Source organism: Panicum hallii, chromosome 9, assembly GCF_002211085.1.
Source record: "Panicum hallii strain FIL2 chromosome 9, PHallii_v3.1, whole genome shotgun sequence".
NCBI lineage: Eukaryota > Viridiplantae > Streptophyta > Magnoliopsida > Poales > Poaceae > Panicum > Panicum hallii.
In genome coordinates, this window is record NC_038050.1 from 70,881,294 (window position 1) to 70,893,356 (window position 12,063).

The 12,063-nt window shown below is 50.7% G+C and overlaps 1 protein-coding gene and 1 pseudogene across 22 annotated transcripts; both read right to left on the reverse strand.

Moving 5' to 3' along the window:
* Nucleotides 1-59: 59 nt before the first annotated feature.
* Nucleotides 60-6,472, reverse strand: LOC112877313 (pentatricopeptide repeat-containing protein At5g66520-like). Of its 22 annotated transcripts, none has more exons than XM_025941571.1 (8): nucleotides 3,481-6,472; nucleotides 2,714-3,010; nucleotides 1,919-2,071; nucleotides 1,710-1,799; nucleotides 1,555-1,618; nucleotides 938-1,299; nucleotides 543-687; nucleotides 60-410 (listed from the first exon to the last, which is right to left on the reverse strand). In XM_025941571.1, exon 1 carries the CDS (start codon nucleotides 6,329-6,331, stop codon nucleotides 3,533-3,535), a length of 2,799 nt encoding a protein of 932 aa, XP_025797356.1. In that variant the 5' UTR covers nucleotides 6,332-6,472; the 3' UTR covers nucleotides 60-410; nucleotides 543-687; nucleotides 938-1,299; nucleotides 1,555-1,618; nucleotides 1,710-1,799; nucleotides 1,919-2,071; nucleotides 2,714-3,010; nucleotides 3,481-3,532. The 22 variants fall into 22 exon arrangements, with proteins under 22 accessions (XP_025797356.1, XP_025797366.1, XP_025797364.1 ...); XM_025941581.1 differs by having other exon boundaries at nucleotides 377-761; nucleotides 938-1,112; nucleotides 1,224-1,294; XM_025941579.1 differs by having other exon boundaries at nucleotides 377-687; nucleotides 938-1,100; nucleotides 1,224-1,299.
* Nucleotides 6,473-8,154: 1,682 nt separating this feature from the next.
* On the reverse strand, nucleotides 8,155-11,605 carry LOC112873416 (annotated as a pseudogene).
* Between the last annotated feature and the right edge of the window lie 458 nt (nucleotides 11,606-12,063).

Below are 12,063 nucleotides of genomic sequence, written 5' to 3' on the forward strand. Positions count from 1 at the left end.
CTGGGACGGGCGAGGAGGAAGGGAATTTGTGCAAGGCACGGCGAGCCAGGCCGGGCCGATCATTCAGGCCAGCAACCTGTTTACGCACTGCATCTTCTGAATCAAGGCCGAGTGTAGCTTTCAGTGGGTTTTCAGGTTTGCTGCCACTGCAATAGTACTCCCCAATCCAGTAGGATCAGATCAGGTCAAATTGTCAAAGAAAAGAAAGATCCTGCTTAGACATACATGCAAAACGGGTGCTGATGGCTGCGTGAATCTCTCGTCCGTGTCAAAGGGTGACCAGTCTGACGCTGACTTCCTGCGAGGTGGCGCTAGACGAACGGCGAGGTGCGCGCATCCTTCATCCCCTTTTCTCAAGTCGTGGTGATGCATCCGAAGCATAAATTACAGAGGATATATATATGTGCTCCCTATCAGTAGATATATATTATCAGTGGAGTTCATACTCTGCTTGAATTCCAATACAAAAGTAAAATTGAAATGAAAAAGAAATGAATCGAAAGAAAAATAGGGAAAAGAAAAAAAGGGGGGCCAACACCAACCGGTGGCAGCCCCTTTGGTCCTGGTTCGTGTGGTACCAATCGAGATGTTCTCTTTTGCTCCCTTCTCGGTTTGCTTTCGCTTTCCCCGGTATCGACGTGGCTCGACAGTACTTGGTGGTCGGTGCTTGGTAGGACGAAAGGTTACCTGGGTGACATGCGATGCGAGGATCTGAAACTTCTGAAAAGATGCGAGGATCTGTGGGTGCGATGTTTCAGTATCTGTGTTTTATATAAATATAAAACAGTGACCGGTTTGTAATTTGACAAGCAAAGGCAGAGCCTAGAACAGTGCGGGATTCAGATCAATACTAAACTCGACAACCAGGTCAGAACACCGAACTGAAATGGACAGGAATAATATCTAACCTAGAGGCCGGGTAGCAAACAGAACTTACCCACAAATTAATTTGAGTAGCAGAAAGGATCACCAGGAAGGAGTGGGAAGCATTGGAGGTGATCCAGCGATGCATTCACGGAACAGGACAAAATGCCATAGGGCACCACAAAATGCCGGGAAGCACTTGATGGTGGAACCAGCACAGTAGCCCTTGAGCAGTCCTGCAATCCGAACTGATTGGATCATATCAGGTACAGCCACCACTCTATCAGCATTCCCTTCTCCCTGCCGTTAGCGTCGAGGCAACTCAGTGAAAATGGGAATAAGGGGAGGTGAGATTGAACCTGGAAGATATATATTTAGCTTTATCCATTCATAATGCATAAGACTAAGAGATCTTCTCACTGCCATTGACCTTTCCTGACATCGAAATAAACATGTCAATTTTAAGATGCGGTTCAGTTCAATCAAAAACAAAGCAAATAAAATTTGATGGCTGGTGTAGATGAAGTGTTATCCTCGCCTCTAGATGAATGGTTTACTAGTGTGGACAGGCACTAGGAAAAGACCAAAGAGTTAAAAAGGAACTTTTAAGCAATTCACGGACCAAGAAAAATACCATGTAAAAGGTCATGAAGAATTACTGCAAATAAATATACAAACTTTAAAACTAACCTCTCCAATTTTCCATCAGCAGCTGCTGTCAGCCTGCAAGTGTACAGTTTCTTGAGTAGCATTCCTACCCAGTCCCATCATGCAAAAAGATAATTAGCAACACTTTGTTACCAACCTCTAAGGAACATATAACAGGCTTGGTCTGAAAAGATTACCGCTGCACAAAGATTGTAGAAAAATACAACCAAGCACCACAATTTCTTTGGTCAATGCAACCGGAAGTTTGTCAAGGATTTCATTCATCTCTATGTTAAAAAGATGAAGTTACCTAATTGTTCCAGCAAATATGGAAGTTTATGATATACGACTATTTTAAAGTCTATGTCAATGCATGCTGAACTTGGAAAATTTCACATCTGCATACCTAACGAAATGCAGATGATAAGGTGGCTGGTGGCCACTGAATTTACCAATGAGGTATTATCAATTTTGACATCATATCCACCTCTATAGCTCGACTGCTCCTGCACTGCACCAGCAAAGGTGGAAGCACCAGTTTGCCTCAATCTGCCTGCACCTGCAAGGAAATAAGCAATAGCATTAATTCACAAATGCAATAACTAAAACCATAAAGCTAGGAGAATATTGCATGGAATGAATAACTAGCATTTGCTTAATCAAAAACTTCCACTCTTATGCCATCCACATATGGAGAGCTGGAGCTTCCATGTCTTAGGTCGACTCAAATTCGCGCAACACCGGTTTTCAAATTGAAATATATACAATATTTAATAAAATGATGCAAAAATCTCAAAACAAAAAAGCAACTTTCTGCAGTCTACCTGGCAAATCTTAAAAGCACGAGCAAAAGTCATACCCTCAAAGAACATATTTCAAGCTGTTATTGCTTATCAGAAAACTAATACATGTAAGAAAATACGTAAACCACTTCGTACATCGACTGATCGACAAGCGAACCTACCAATCAAAAATTTTAATTCAGATTCATGTGAATCTGCATCATGCTTCATATACCTAGTCAAGGAAACAAAAATTGCATCTTCAATATTCTCAGGCTGAGATGATCTTTTCTTAAAGCAAAAACACATGTACCAGAAGGAAATGCTCTCCTTTCCCTTGTTCTAAAAAAGAACAAAGGCAGATACAATTTTTCATTGAACAAGGAAGATATGCATGTGTATAACAGTATAACACTAACCTGCTCAGCCTTACTGCATTGAAATTGGCCGCCGAGTGCCATCTGGCTCCTGTCATTACTGGTCATCACCGCCAATAAGGCACGTCACGAAGCCATGAGACTGCCTTCAAAACCTTCCCTCAGCCGTAAACCCAGTGTCCGTGTTGCTCCAGCCACCTCCATTCCATATGTTGTCATGGTAGCAGATGGTTTCAACTCCATTCCACAACTGTTGCTCAATACCTCACTGGATTGGCCCTTCCTCTTCCTGACTTCATAGCTCCTCTCAGTAAACTTGACCCCTTCCTCTATCAGTACCTTACATTGTTGATGAAAGGCATCAGAACAAATAATATTGTATGCTTGTCTGTGATATGTTGTTACACCAACCAAAATAATTGTGCATTATCATGTTGAGTATGTAAAATTATTATGAACAGGAAGAAAGGACGGACAGACGATCCTAAACAATGGGTGAAAATGGCATAAGTGCGTGCATTCAAAAAAATAAAATAGGCTCACAGCTATGTACCAAATTTCTCCATACAAGCATGCCTGATTCTGAATTCTAACAAATCCAGCCTCCTATTAACATTATTACATACATTTCCTGTGGACAAGCACAAATTTTCTAGTGTACCAACCCATCATTTAAGTCAAGTCTGCGCAACTCATTGAGGATATCACATAGCAAAATCCTCTTTGATATATGGGATAATGTGAAGAAAGATTTATATACAGATTGAAATTAAAGGGAAACAAAAGCATACGCGAAGAGATTAGGCAACCTGAATGTGAGGGGATAGTGTGAAGAGGACCTGTTGGTGGTGGAATAATTTATCACCAAAAATCACCACATGAACAATTTCCATTCCTAAAATGATGGAATCGATTCCCATCCCTAATGTCAATTTCTCTCTTGGTGACATGGGAAACAAATTTGACGAAAGCATGACAGTCACCACATATTCTAAGGTTCTTCATTATCTGGATGGGCATGCCCTTGGGTGTAACAAGAAGGCCATAAGCAACAGCAAGCTTCTCACTGTGGTACAGAAGTGAGCTCTCCTTCTGCTCTTCATCTATGTCATGGAGAACAAATTCTGTGTCAGGCACATATCCTGTAGCCTTTAACAAAGTGTACAACTCCCAGAGGGTAGCATGTATATCTTGAATTTGTTCATGTTCCTCATCTCCAGTGACAAATGAGTGCATTCTGTTCTTTATCTGCATCCAGCTACAACCAGGTTCCTTGTTCACACCTTGTTCTTTCATAAGTTTTCGCACCTCCGCAACTTCATCCCACATCCCCTGGGAGGAGTATATATTTGACAACATTACATAATTGCCAGCATTAAATGGCTCAATAGAGAAAAGTTCCTCAGCTGCTCTTCTCCCAATTTCTACGTTCTTGTGAATCTTGCATGCACCAAGAAGAGCACTCCAGATCACTGCATCTGGCTCAATAGGCATATCATAAATAAACTGTAAAGCCCCTTGCACATCACCAGCTCGCCCAAGAAGGTCCACCATGCAAGCATAGTGCTCCAGCAGAGGAGTTAGTCCATAATCACTGCTCATGGATTTGAAAAACTGACGCCCTTCATCTACCAAACCAGAATGGCTACATGCATGTAAAAGCCCCACGAAAGTGACCTCGTTTGGCAACACCCCTGCAGATTCCATTTGTTGATACATCCTGATGGCTTCTCTTCCAAGGCCATGTTGAGCATAGCCTGTAATAATAGTATTCCATGTAAAAATGTCTTGTTCCTCCATTGAATCAAAAACCTTAAGGGAATCTGCTGAACCACACTTGAAATACATCGAGATGAGAGCATTAGCCACTATAAGTCCTGAATCCATACCAAGTTTGACAGCAACGGTGTGAATTTGCTGTCCGAGTTTGGAAGCACCAAGATTTCCGCCAACACCAAGAAGTATCGTTAATATTGGTGAATTGGGTAACTCATGCACCTGAAGCATATTTCTGAACATCTCTACAGCCTCATTCCCCTGGTCAGCCTGTGCGTATGCAGATATTATAGTAGTCCAAGAAACAACATCTCGACTGGGCATATTGTCAAATGTATCTCTTGCTTCTTCCAACATATTGTTCTGCACAAGTGCAGTAATTAAAGAGTTATATGACACTGTATCTTTAACTGTCATACGATCAAAGATTTGTCTCACAAAACCTATGTTTCTGCACTTGGCATACATAGTAATCAACGCGTTACATACATAGCTATTGTACTGACAGCCGGCCTTTACTGCAAGCGAATGCACCTGCTTTCCTGTCTCAAGAGCTTCAATATTCGAACAAGCAAATAAGCTACTGGTCAAACTAGAGAGGCTAGGTAACATCCCATTCCGGTGGAGCGCCTGGAGCAAAACCAAAGCCTGTTCACTCCTCCCATTTTGTGCATACCCCGCAATCATGCCAGCCCAAGATATTGTGTTTCTAAAGGGCATCCTGTTAAAAAGCTCTTCTGCCTCATCAATCATTTCATTCTGCATGTACCCAGTAATCATGGCATTCCAGGATACGATATTAGGCTCGGGAATCTGATCAAATAAAACCCTTGCATCGTTAATCCTTCCACACCGAGCAAGGCCAGTGAGCATTGCAGTTCGACTAGGAACAGACTTAATAGGGTCTCTTTGGTAGATAGCAACAGCATCGTCTATTCGTCCACCCTGAGATAGTGCAGCGATCATGGTTGACCATGTGTACTCATTCCTCTCTGTCATACCTTCAAAGAATTTTACTGCATTGTCAAGCATACTCACACCTCTAGTGTATACATTAAGTATGGCAGTGCCGATCACCACATCCCTCTCAAAGCCAACCTTACGGACAAGAGCGTGGATACTCTCTAGAATGTTGAGATTACCAAGATTACTTATAGCTGAAAGCACAGAGACAAGGTTTGGTTGCTCTGGTGACATTCCTTTATAGTGCATCATGAGAAATATGTCCCAAGCCTTACCATGCTGCTCAATCAGAACATACCCAGAAATCATCACTGTCCAAGAAACCATGTTGCGTTCTGGCATCTGTTCAAACAGATTCCTTGCATCCACCATTTGTTGGCTATGGCAGTACCCAGTAAGCATCGTGTTCCACGAAGATACATCCCTGCTCGGCATTGCATCGAACAGCCTGCGCGCAAGGGTGATGTCCCCGTTCTGGACATAGCAGGTGACCATGGCATTCCACGCCACGGTGTTCCGCAGGGGCATTTCATCGAACACCCGGCGAGCGTCGCGCACGCGTCCGGCGCGCGCGTAGCCCGACAGCAGGATGGTGCCCGTGCGCAGGTTCCCGCCGGAGATCTCGTCGGCGAGCGACCTCGCCGCGTCGGGCATCCCATTGTTGCAGTAGGCTAAGATCATGGAGTTCCAGGCGATGATGTCGCGGAAGGGCATCGCGTCGAACACCTCCCTGGCCTCGCGGAAGCTGCCGAGTCGGCCGAGCTCCCGGATGCGGGCACTTTTCGCGGAGGTTCCGGATGACCGGGGGATGCGCCGCGCGGGGATCGGCGGCGGGGCTCTGGCGGCGGCGGACGAGAGGAAGCGACGAAGTTGCTGACGGTGAGCCATCGGTGGCGTGCTCCATTTGATCAGAAACACCATAGGAGCGCCGTATTGTTGGGGTGAGCAGTGGCCGGCGGGTACGCCGCCGGGCCTCGAACACCGGCTACGGCCGCTGAACTTACTCAGAAGCACTATGGGCCATACGGCCGCCGCCGCCGCCGACTGACTCTCGGAAGGAACAGAACAAGGAAACCGCGCGGGCACAGAAGAAAGATTGGGGGGCATGCGGCGTGCTGCGTGCTGGGCTGGTTGCTTCGACCGCTGGCCCAAAGCAGCCGGACCAGTCGGCCCAATGTCTTTGCTCGCGTTCATATTCCTTGGAAACATAAATAAAAAGGAATGAATAAGAATCGAAAATTCGTGCAGCCTATTCGTCGGTGGACTGGAAGGGGAATTCATTAGTTTTCTTTTCTTACCAAACTTGAATATTTGTATTGTGCTATAGTAGATGAATCTAAAGTAAGTTAAGGGAACCTAAACATAACTGCTCTTTCTATTCTAAATTATGCATAGTAAAATTTATATATAAAAAATTAAAATGATTAATAATTTGGGATGGAGAGAGTAGCTTGTAAACCAACAAATGAGAAATGAGAAGGACAAACCGTTTCATTTCGAAAAGGTAAAATAGCTAAGTTCATCCTTGAACTATCAAGTAAGATTTAATTTCATCCCCTAACTATAAAAATATCCAATTCAATCCTTAAACTATCCTAACCGGCCCAACTCGATCCTTGAATCTGGCTCACCCCATCACTGTCCAGTCAGCTTGGGGTGTGAAATACCCTTTGTACCCTCCATCCATCCCCATTAGCTGTGACGATTCGCGTTCAGGTCCAACGGCTGTGATTCCTTCAAAGCAAAAGTAAGCCCCGCGGAGAAGAAGGTGGAGGTCTGCGGAGTGCTGTCTGCGCCGTCCCGAACGATTCGAGTTCTGCAGCTCCATTGATTGCCTCCCCTCTCTTCCCCTTCTTGCCACACGCCCACACCATTAATTGCCAAGCCTTGGAGACGGCGGGCGGGTGCACGGAGGCAGCAAACAGCAAGCACGCACGCCATCTATTTTGTTTACATCGATGATGGCGCCGGTGATCGACGCGAAGCCGCGCCTCAACGTGCGTCTGAATGTGGTGCTCGATGTCGCGGCCGACCCAGCCGAGCAGAACCAGCGACCAGGGAAGCTCGATTTCAACCTCAAGGTGCCAGATTTGTGCCACTGCCACGAATTCGTCAACCCGGCGTCGTTGGGCCTCCCCGCCGCGTGCAACATCAAGACGCCCAACGCCGGCAACTGCAAGGGCGCCGACGCCGGCGGGGCGGCGCCCAGCCACCCACATCCTCGCCCGGGACCGGCGGCGCGCCCGCAGGCCAGGCGCCGGGCGGCACGGGGTCCAAGACGACGTCGGCGACGGGGTCCGTGCCCAGCGCCGCTGCCGCGTCGCTGCTGGGGTCGTCCGGCGCCGGCCTGGTCGCGGCTTTCGTCGTCGCCGCCGCCGCCGCCGCATGATCGTGCCTGCGTAGGAGTCGAGACGGATTTGTGTCGGCGAGCTGGCTGGGCCAGCGAGCGAGCTTGAGAAGGATGGGATGGACAGAGGGTAAAAAAGATATTTCACACCCAAGCTTGACTGGGCGGTGACGGGGTGAGCCTACATGGCGTGCACCGTCGGATTCAAGTATGAAGTTGAGATGATAGTTAGTTTAGGGATTGAGTTGGACGTTTTTGTAGTTGGAGGATGAAATTGAACCTTCTCGATAGTTTAGGAATGAATTTGGCTATTTTACCTTTCGAAAAAGAAAAGCTAAACACGTAAGACGTGTACATTTTTCACCGCATGTACAAAACACCAAAAGAACTTGAAGAATTAATAATGTCTTTTTTCATAAAATAAATAATGTCTTGAGGCAGGTCTGGTGGCACCCTCCCGAAAAATTCGCCACTGCTCCGCCTTCGTCTGCACGAAATGGTCAGCGGCGACCTTCCTCGAGCTTGAGGCACTCCTGCAGCCGCGCCACCACGTCGACGTCGGCGGTCTTCCACGCGGCGCCGGCCTCGTAGCCGCCGCGCGGCAGGCCACGTCCACCACGTCCTCGATGTCCCCGCGCGCCAGGCGCTGCCGCGCCCACTGCGCGACGCTGGTCGGCTCCGGGCACCGCAGGATCGGCGGCCGCCCCGTGATCACCTCCAGCAGGACCACGCCGAAGCTGTACACGTCGCTCTTCTCCGTCAGCTGCAGCGCCGCCGCGTACTCAGGGGCGAGGTAGCCGTGCGTGCCGACCACCCTGTCCGTGGACACATGGGTGTCGTCTTCGCGGCGGAAGGCCTTGAGCAGGCCGAAATCGGCGATCTTGGCCTCGAGGTTCCCGTTCAGCAGGATGTTCGACGTCTTCACGTCCCTGTGAACGAACGCTGGGCTGCACGCCTTGTGCAGATACTCGAGCCCTGCATGTTCGTACGAGATGGGATCATCGACAACGATCACATCGGAGCCGATCAGATGAATCTGAATAGGTATTTACCTTGTGCGGACTCCAGTGCAATGCGGAGCCTCTGTCTCCAGGTTAGAGATCCAGCCTTGCCATCTTTCCCTGTCGAGGATCGTCAAAAGAGGTTTCCGGGGAGAAATTTCTGAATTCTGGCAAGAGAAATGGCATACCTCTTAGGGTCCCTTTGGTTGGGGAACCAACTTGAATGGAACGGTTCCATTCCAATTTCTGAGAATGGAGCCGTTCCGTTCTACGTTTGGTAAGGAGAACGGAGCCGTTCCATTTTTTGTTTGGTTGGAGAGTGCGCTAGAGTGGAACCGTTCCATTCTGTGTTTGGTTGGAGAGCCAGATGAGTGTGGTTACTCTCATTTGTTAGGGGTGAGATTACCACCTATTTCATCATCAACAAAAACAGAGGAGCGGCTCTGGCGGGGGTGCTCCTGGCGGCCGCCGGTGGCGGGTGTGGCGGGCCGTGGCGGGCGGGCGGGAGGGGGGGCTCCAGGCGGCCACCGGTGGGGGTGCGGGGGCGGGCGCCGCGCGGGGGGCTGGCGCGCCACGGGGGGCCGGTGGCCGCGGGGCGGCGCGCGGGGGGCAGGCGGCGCGGGGAGCAGGCGGTGCGGGGGCCGGCGGGCGGGGGCCGGTGGCGGGGGCCGGCGCGCGGGGTCCGGTGGCCGCGGGGCGGGGCGGCGGCGCGGGGGCCAGCGGGCGGGGGGCGGCCGGGCAGGGGCTGGCGCGCCGCGCGGCGGAGGGAAGCGACAGGCCGGTCGCTCACCTGCACAGGGGAGAGGAGCGGGCGGTGATGGCAGCGGGACTCGAGCGCGCGTGGGAGGCGAGCGCTCGCGTCCGCTCGTTTTTACCGAGCGGGCTCGTTCCGGATCTACGAGGAATATTCCTCTGCGGGAGCGGTTCCGCTCCACGCTCCTTTAACCAAACGCGTGCAAAAATGGAACCGCTCCGCTCCGTTCACCCTCGTTCCGCCAACCAAACACACGGTTAGTTTGTCTTCCAGGGTTCCTTCTGACATATACTCGTAGACAGGTGCCAAATACTCTCCATCCTTGCAGGAACCGATCAAGGAGACTAGATTCTTGTGATGGATCTCTGTCAAGGTCTGAGCCTAGAAATGAGAACGAAAAAAAATCAATTTCTTCAAACCGAGCACAAAATTTCAGCTACAGTATCTCTTGGTACACCAGCTGAACCTGATCAACACCGTGTTACCTCTGTCAGGAACTCTCTGACACCTTGATTGGAAGACTCAGACCGCAGCTTCACTGCAACCTGGGTGCCATCCTCCAAGAAGCCATCGTAGACAGACCCGAAGCCTCCTCGGCCCAGGACTCGCTTGAAGTTGTCCGTGATGGCCTCTAGCTCCTTGTAGGTGAACCGACGGTTCTCCAGCTGGGGCAGCCCGTGTCCATTGCCGTTCTCTGAGCGCGGCCGCGCGTCGGTCACCTTCACCTCGTTCTGTGGCTTCACGCTGCTCTCTGCCAGGAGCGAATCTAGTAGCTTAGAGACTGTTACTACTTACTAACGAGAGGTTGTGCAAATTCATGTGTCAATGCTGAAGTTTACCTTTCTTTCTTCTCAGTAAGCAAAGCAGTAGTACTAGTGTTATAAACGATATTGGTGAAGAGGTGGTCCGGCGTTACCGGGAGACGGTAAAAGAGCTTGCCATTGATCGTGATGTAGAACTGGCGCGTCGCGTTCGCGTCTAGACTCTGCAACTCCGCGAAATGGAACATGCAGATGTACCTGCACACGCACAAAGAGCTCAGCAATGGAGGAAGAACACTCTGTCCTTCCTGCCGTGCACTGGAGCCGTTTCACACCTGGGCGTGGGATAGGCGTGGTTCGGCACGGCGTCCCAGGAGAACTCGATGATCCTGGAGGCGTTGAGGGGCGTGATCGCGGTCTGCATCACGGCAGACGGCGCCGCCATGGGCAACCCGCCCACCTGCTCCGCCGTCGAGACCTCCGACCAATCCTTCGGGTCGACCCACGGGGTCCACGCGCGGTGGTACGGGTCGTCCGGGTACCTGACCACCAGCGTCGCGTCGGCCGGCCCGAAGTTGCGCCGGCCGAGCAGGGCCAGCCCCTGCGTCGCGTTCGCTTGCGGGTACAGCGCGCCCGCCAGGGGCCTCAGGTCCAGCCCGGAGATGAACGGCGTCCCGGCGCCGGTGTCCACCAGGCAGATCTGCACGGAGTCGTCGGGGACGACGGCGATGGCCTCGGCCAGCACCGCGGCAGCGGCGCCGGCGGCGGTGACGTCCACCGTCGTCCAGAAGTTGACGCCGAGGTGGAGGTCGAACGCCGGGGGGCGGCCGAGCCCGTCGTAGTTGCCGTACATGAACACGACGCGGAGGAGGTACTTGGACCCCGGCGTGAGGGAGCCGAGCGTATAGCAGCTGCGCGGCGCGCCGGGGAAGCTGCGCACGTTGAGGTAGCGCTTGGAGAAGGACGGGGTGATGTACTCGGCCGAGACGTTGTGGTTGGCGCCGGCGTCGGTAGAAGCCGGCGTCGGACACGTAGGGCAGCCTGGTGGCGCCGTCCACGTAGCTGCTCTTCTCCGGGATGCCGCAGTCGATGCTGATGAACCCTGCGCCGCGCAACGCACGCACGGAGATGGTTTTTCAAGGCATCGTACTTGCAAGGTGCGCCTCAGTGAGAGCACCAGCTGGAAGCTATATCGGCGAGAGAAATGGTGAGCTCACCTGTGGTGTCAGGCAAGCCTTGGCCGTGAACGCGAAGCACGGCGGCGGCGGCGGCGGCGACGAGCAGGTGCAACCACGGCCGGGCCGCCATTTCCCCCCGCGTTGATCGCGCCATTGCACTACGTGCGCACATGCCACCAATCAGCATCCAGCGACGAAGACTTCCATATACGTCCAGCTAACCTAACCTATGGTCATAGACAACGAACAAAAGAAAAGGAAGCTTAATTGTTTGACCTACTTATTTATCACATGAACCGATCAAGGGTGCCCTTCGGTAGCAAGCTTGCCCTGTATCCAGGGATGGAGTTTTTTTTGTTGCTATTATTAGGTCAACACTAAACCCATTCGGTTGAACAAAAGATGAGCAAAAGTAATGACTGATTTCAAAATTTAAAAAATTTAAATAATAACTTAAAAGCGACTTGCATGGCAACTCCACCTGCCGAACAGAGCTGCCTCAATCAACCTTACGAATCACAACATACAGCTTGGACAAATGAATGCCACTTCTGCAATTTGCTTCCACTTTCCATGTGCAGGACGAATGTTTTCAGCTAGCATTCTAGCAAT

What these genes read in the sequence shown, in the direction of transcription:
- LOC112877313 (XM_025941571.1), bottom strand. Translation starts at nt 6,331, where the DNA reads ATGGTGTTTCTGATCAAATGGAGCACGCCACCGATGGCTCACCGTCAG.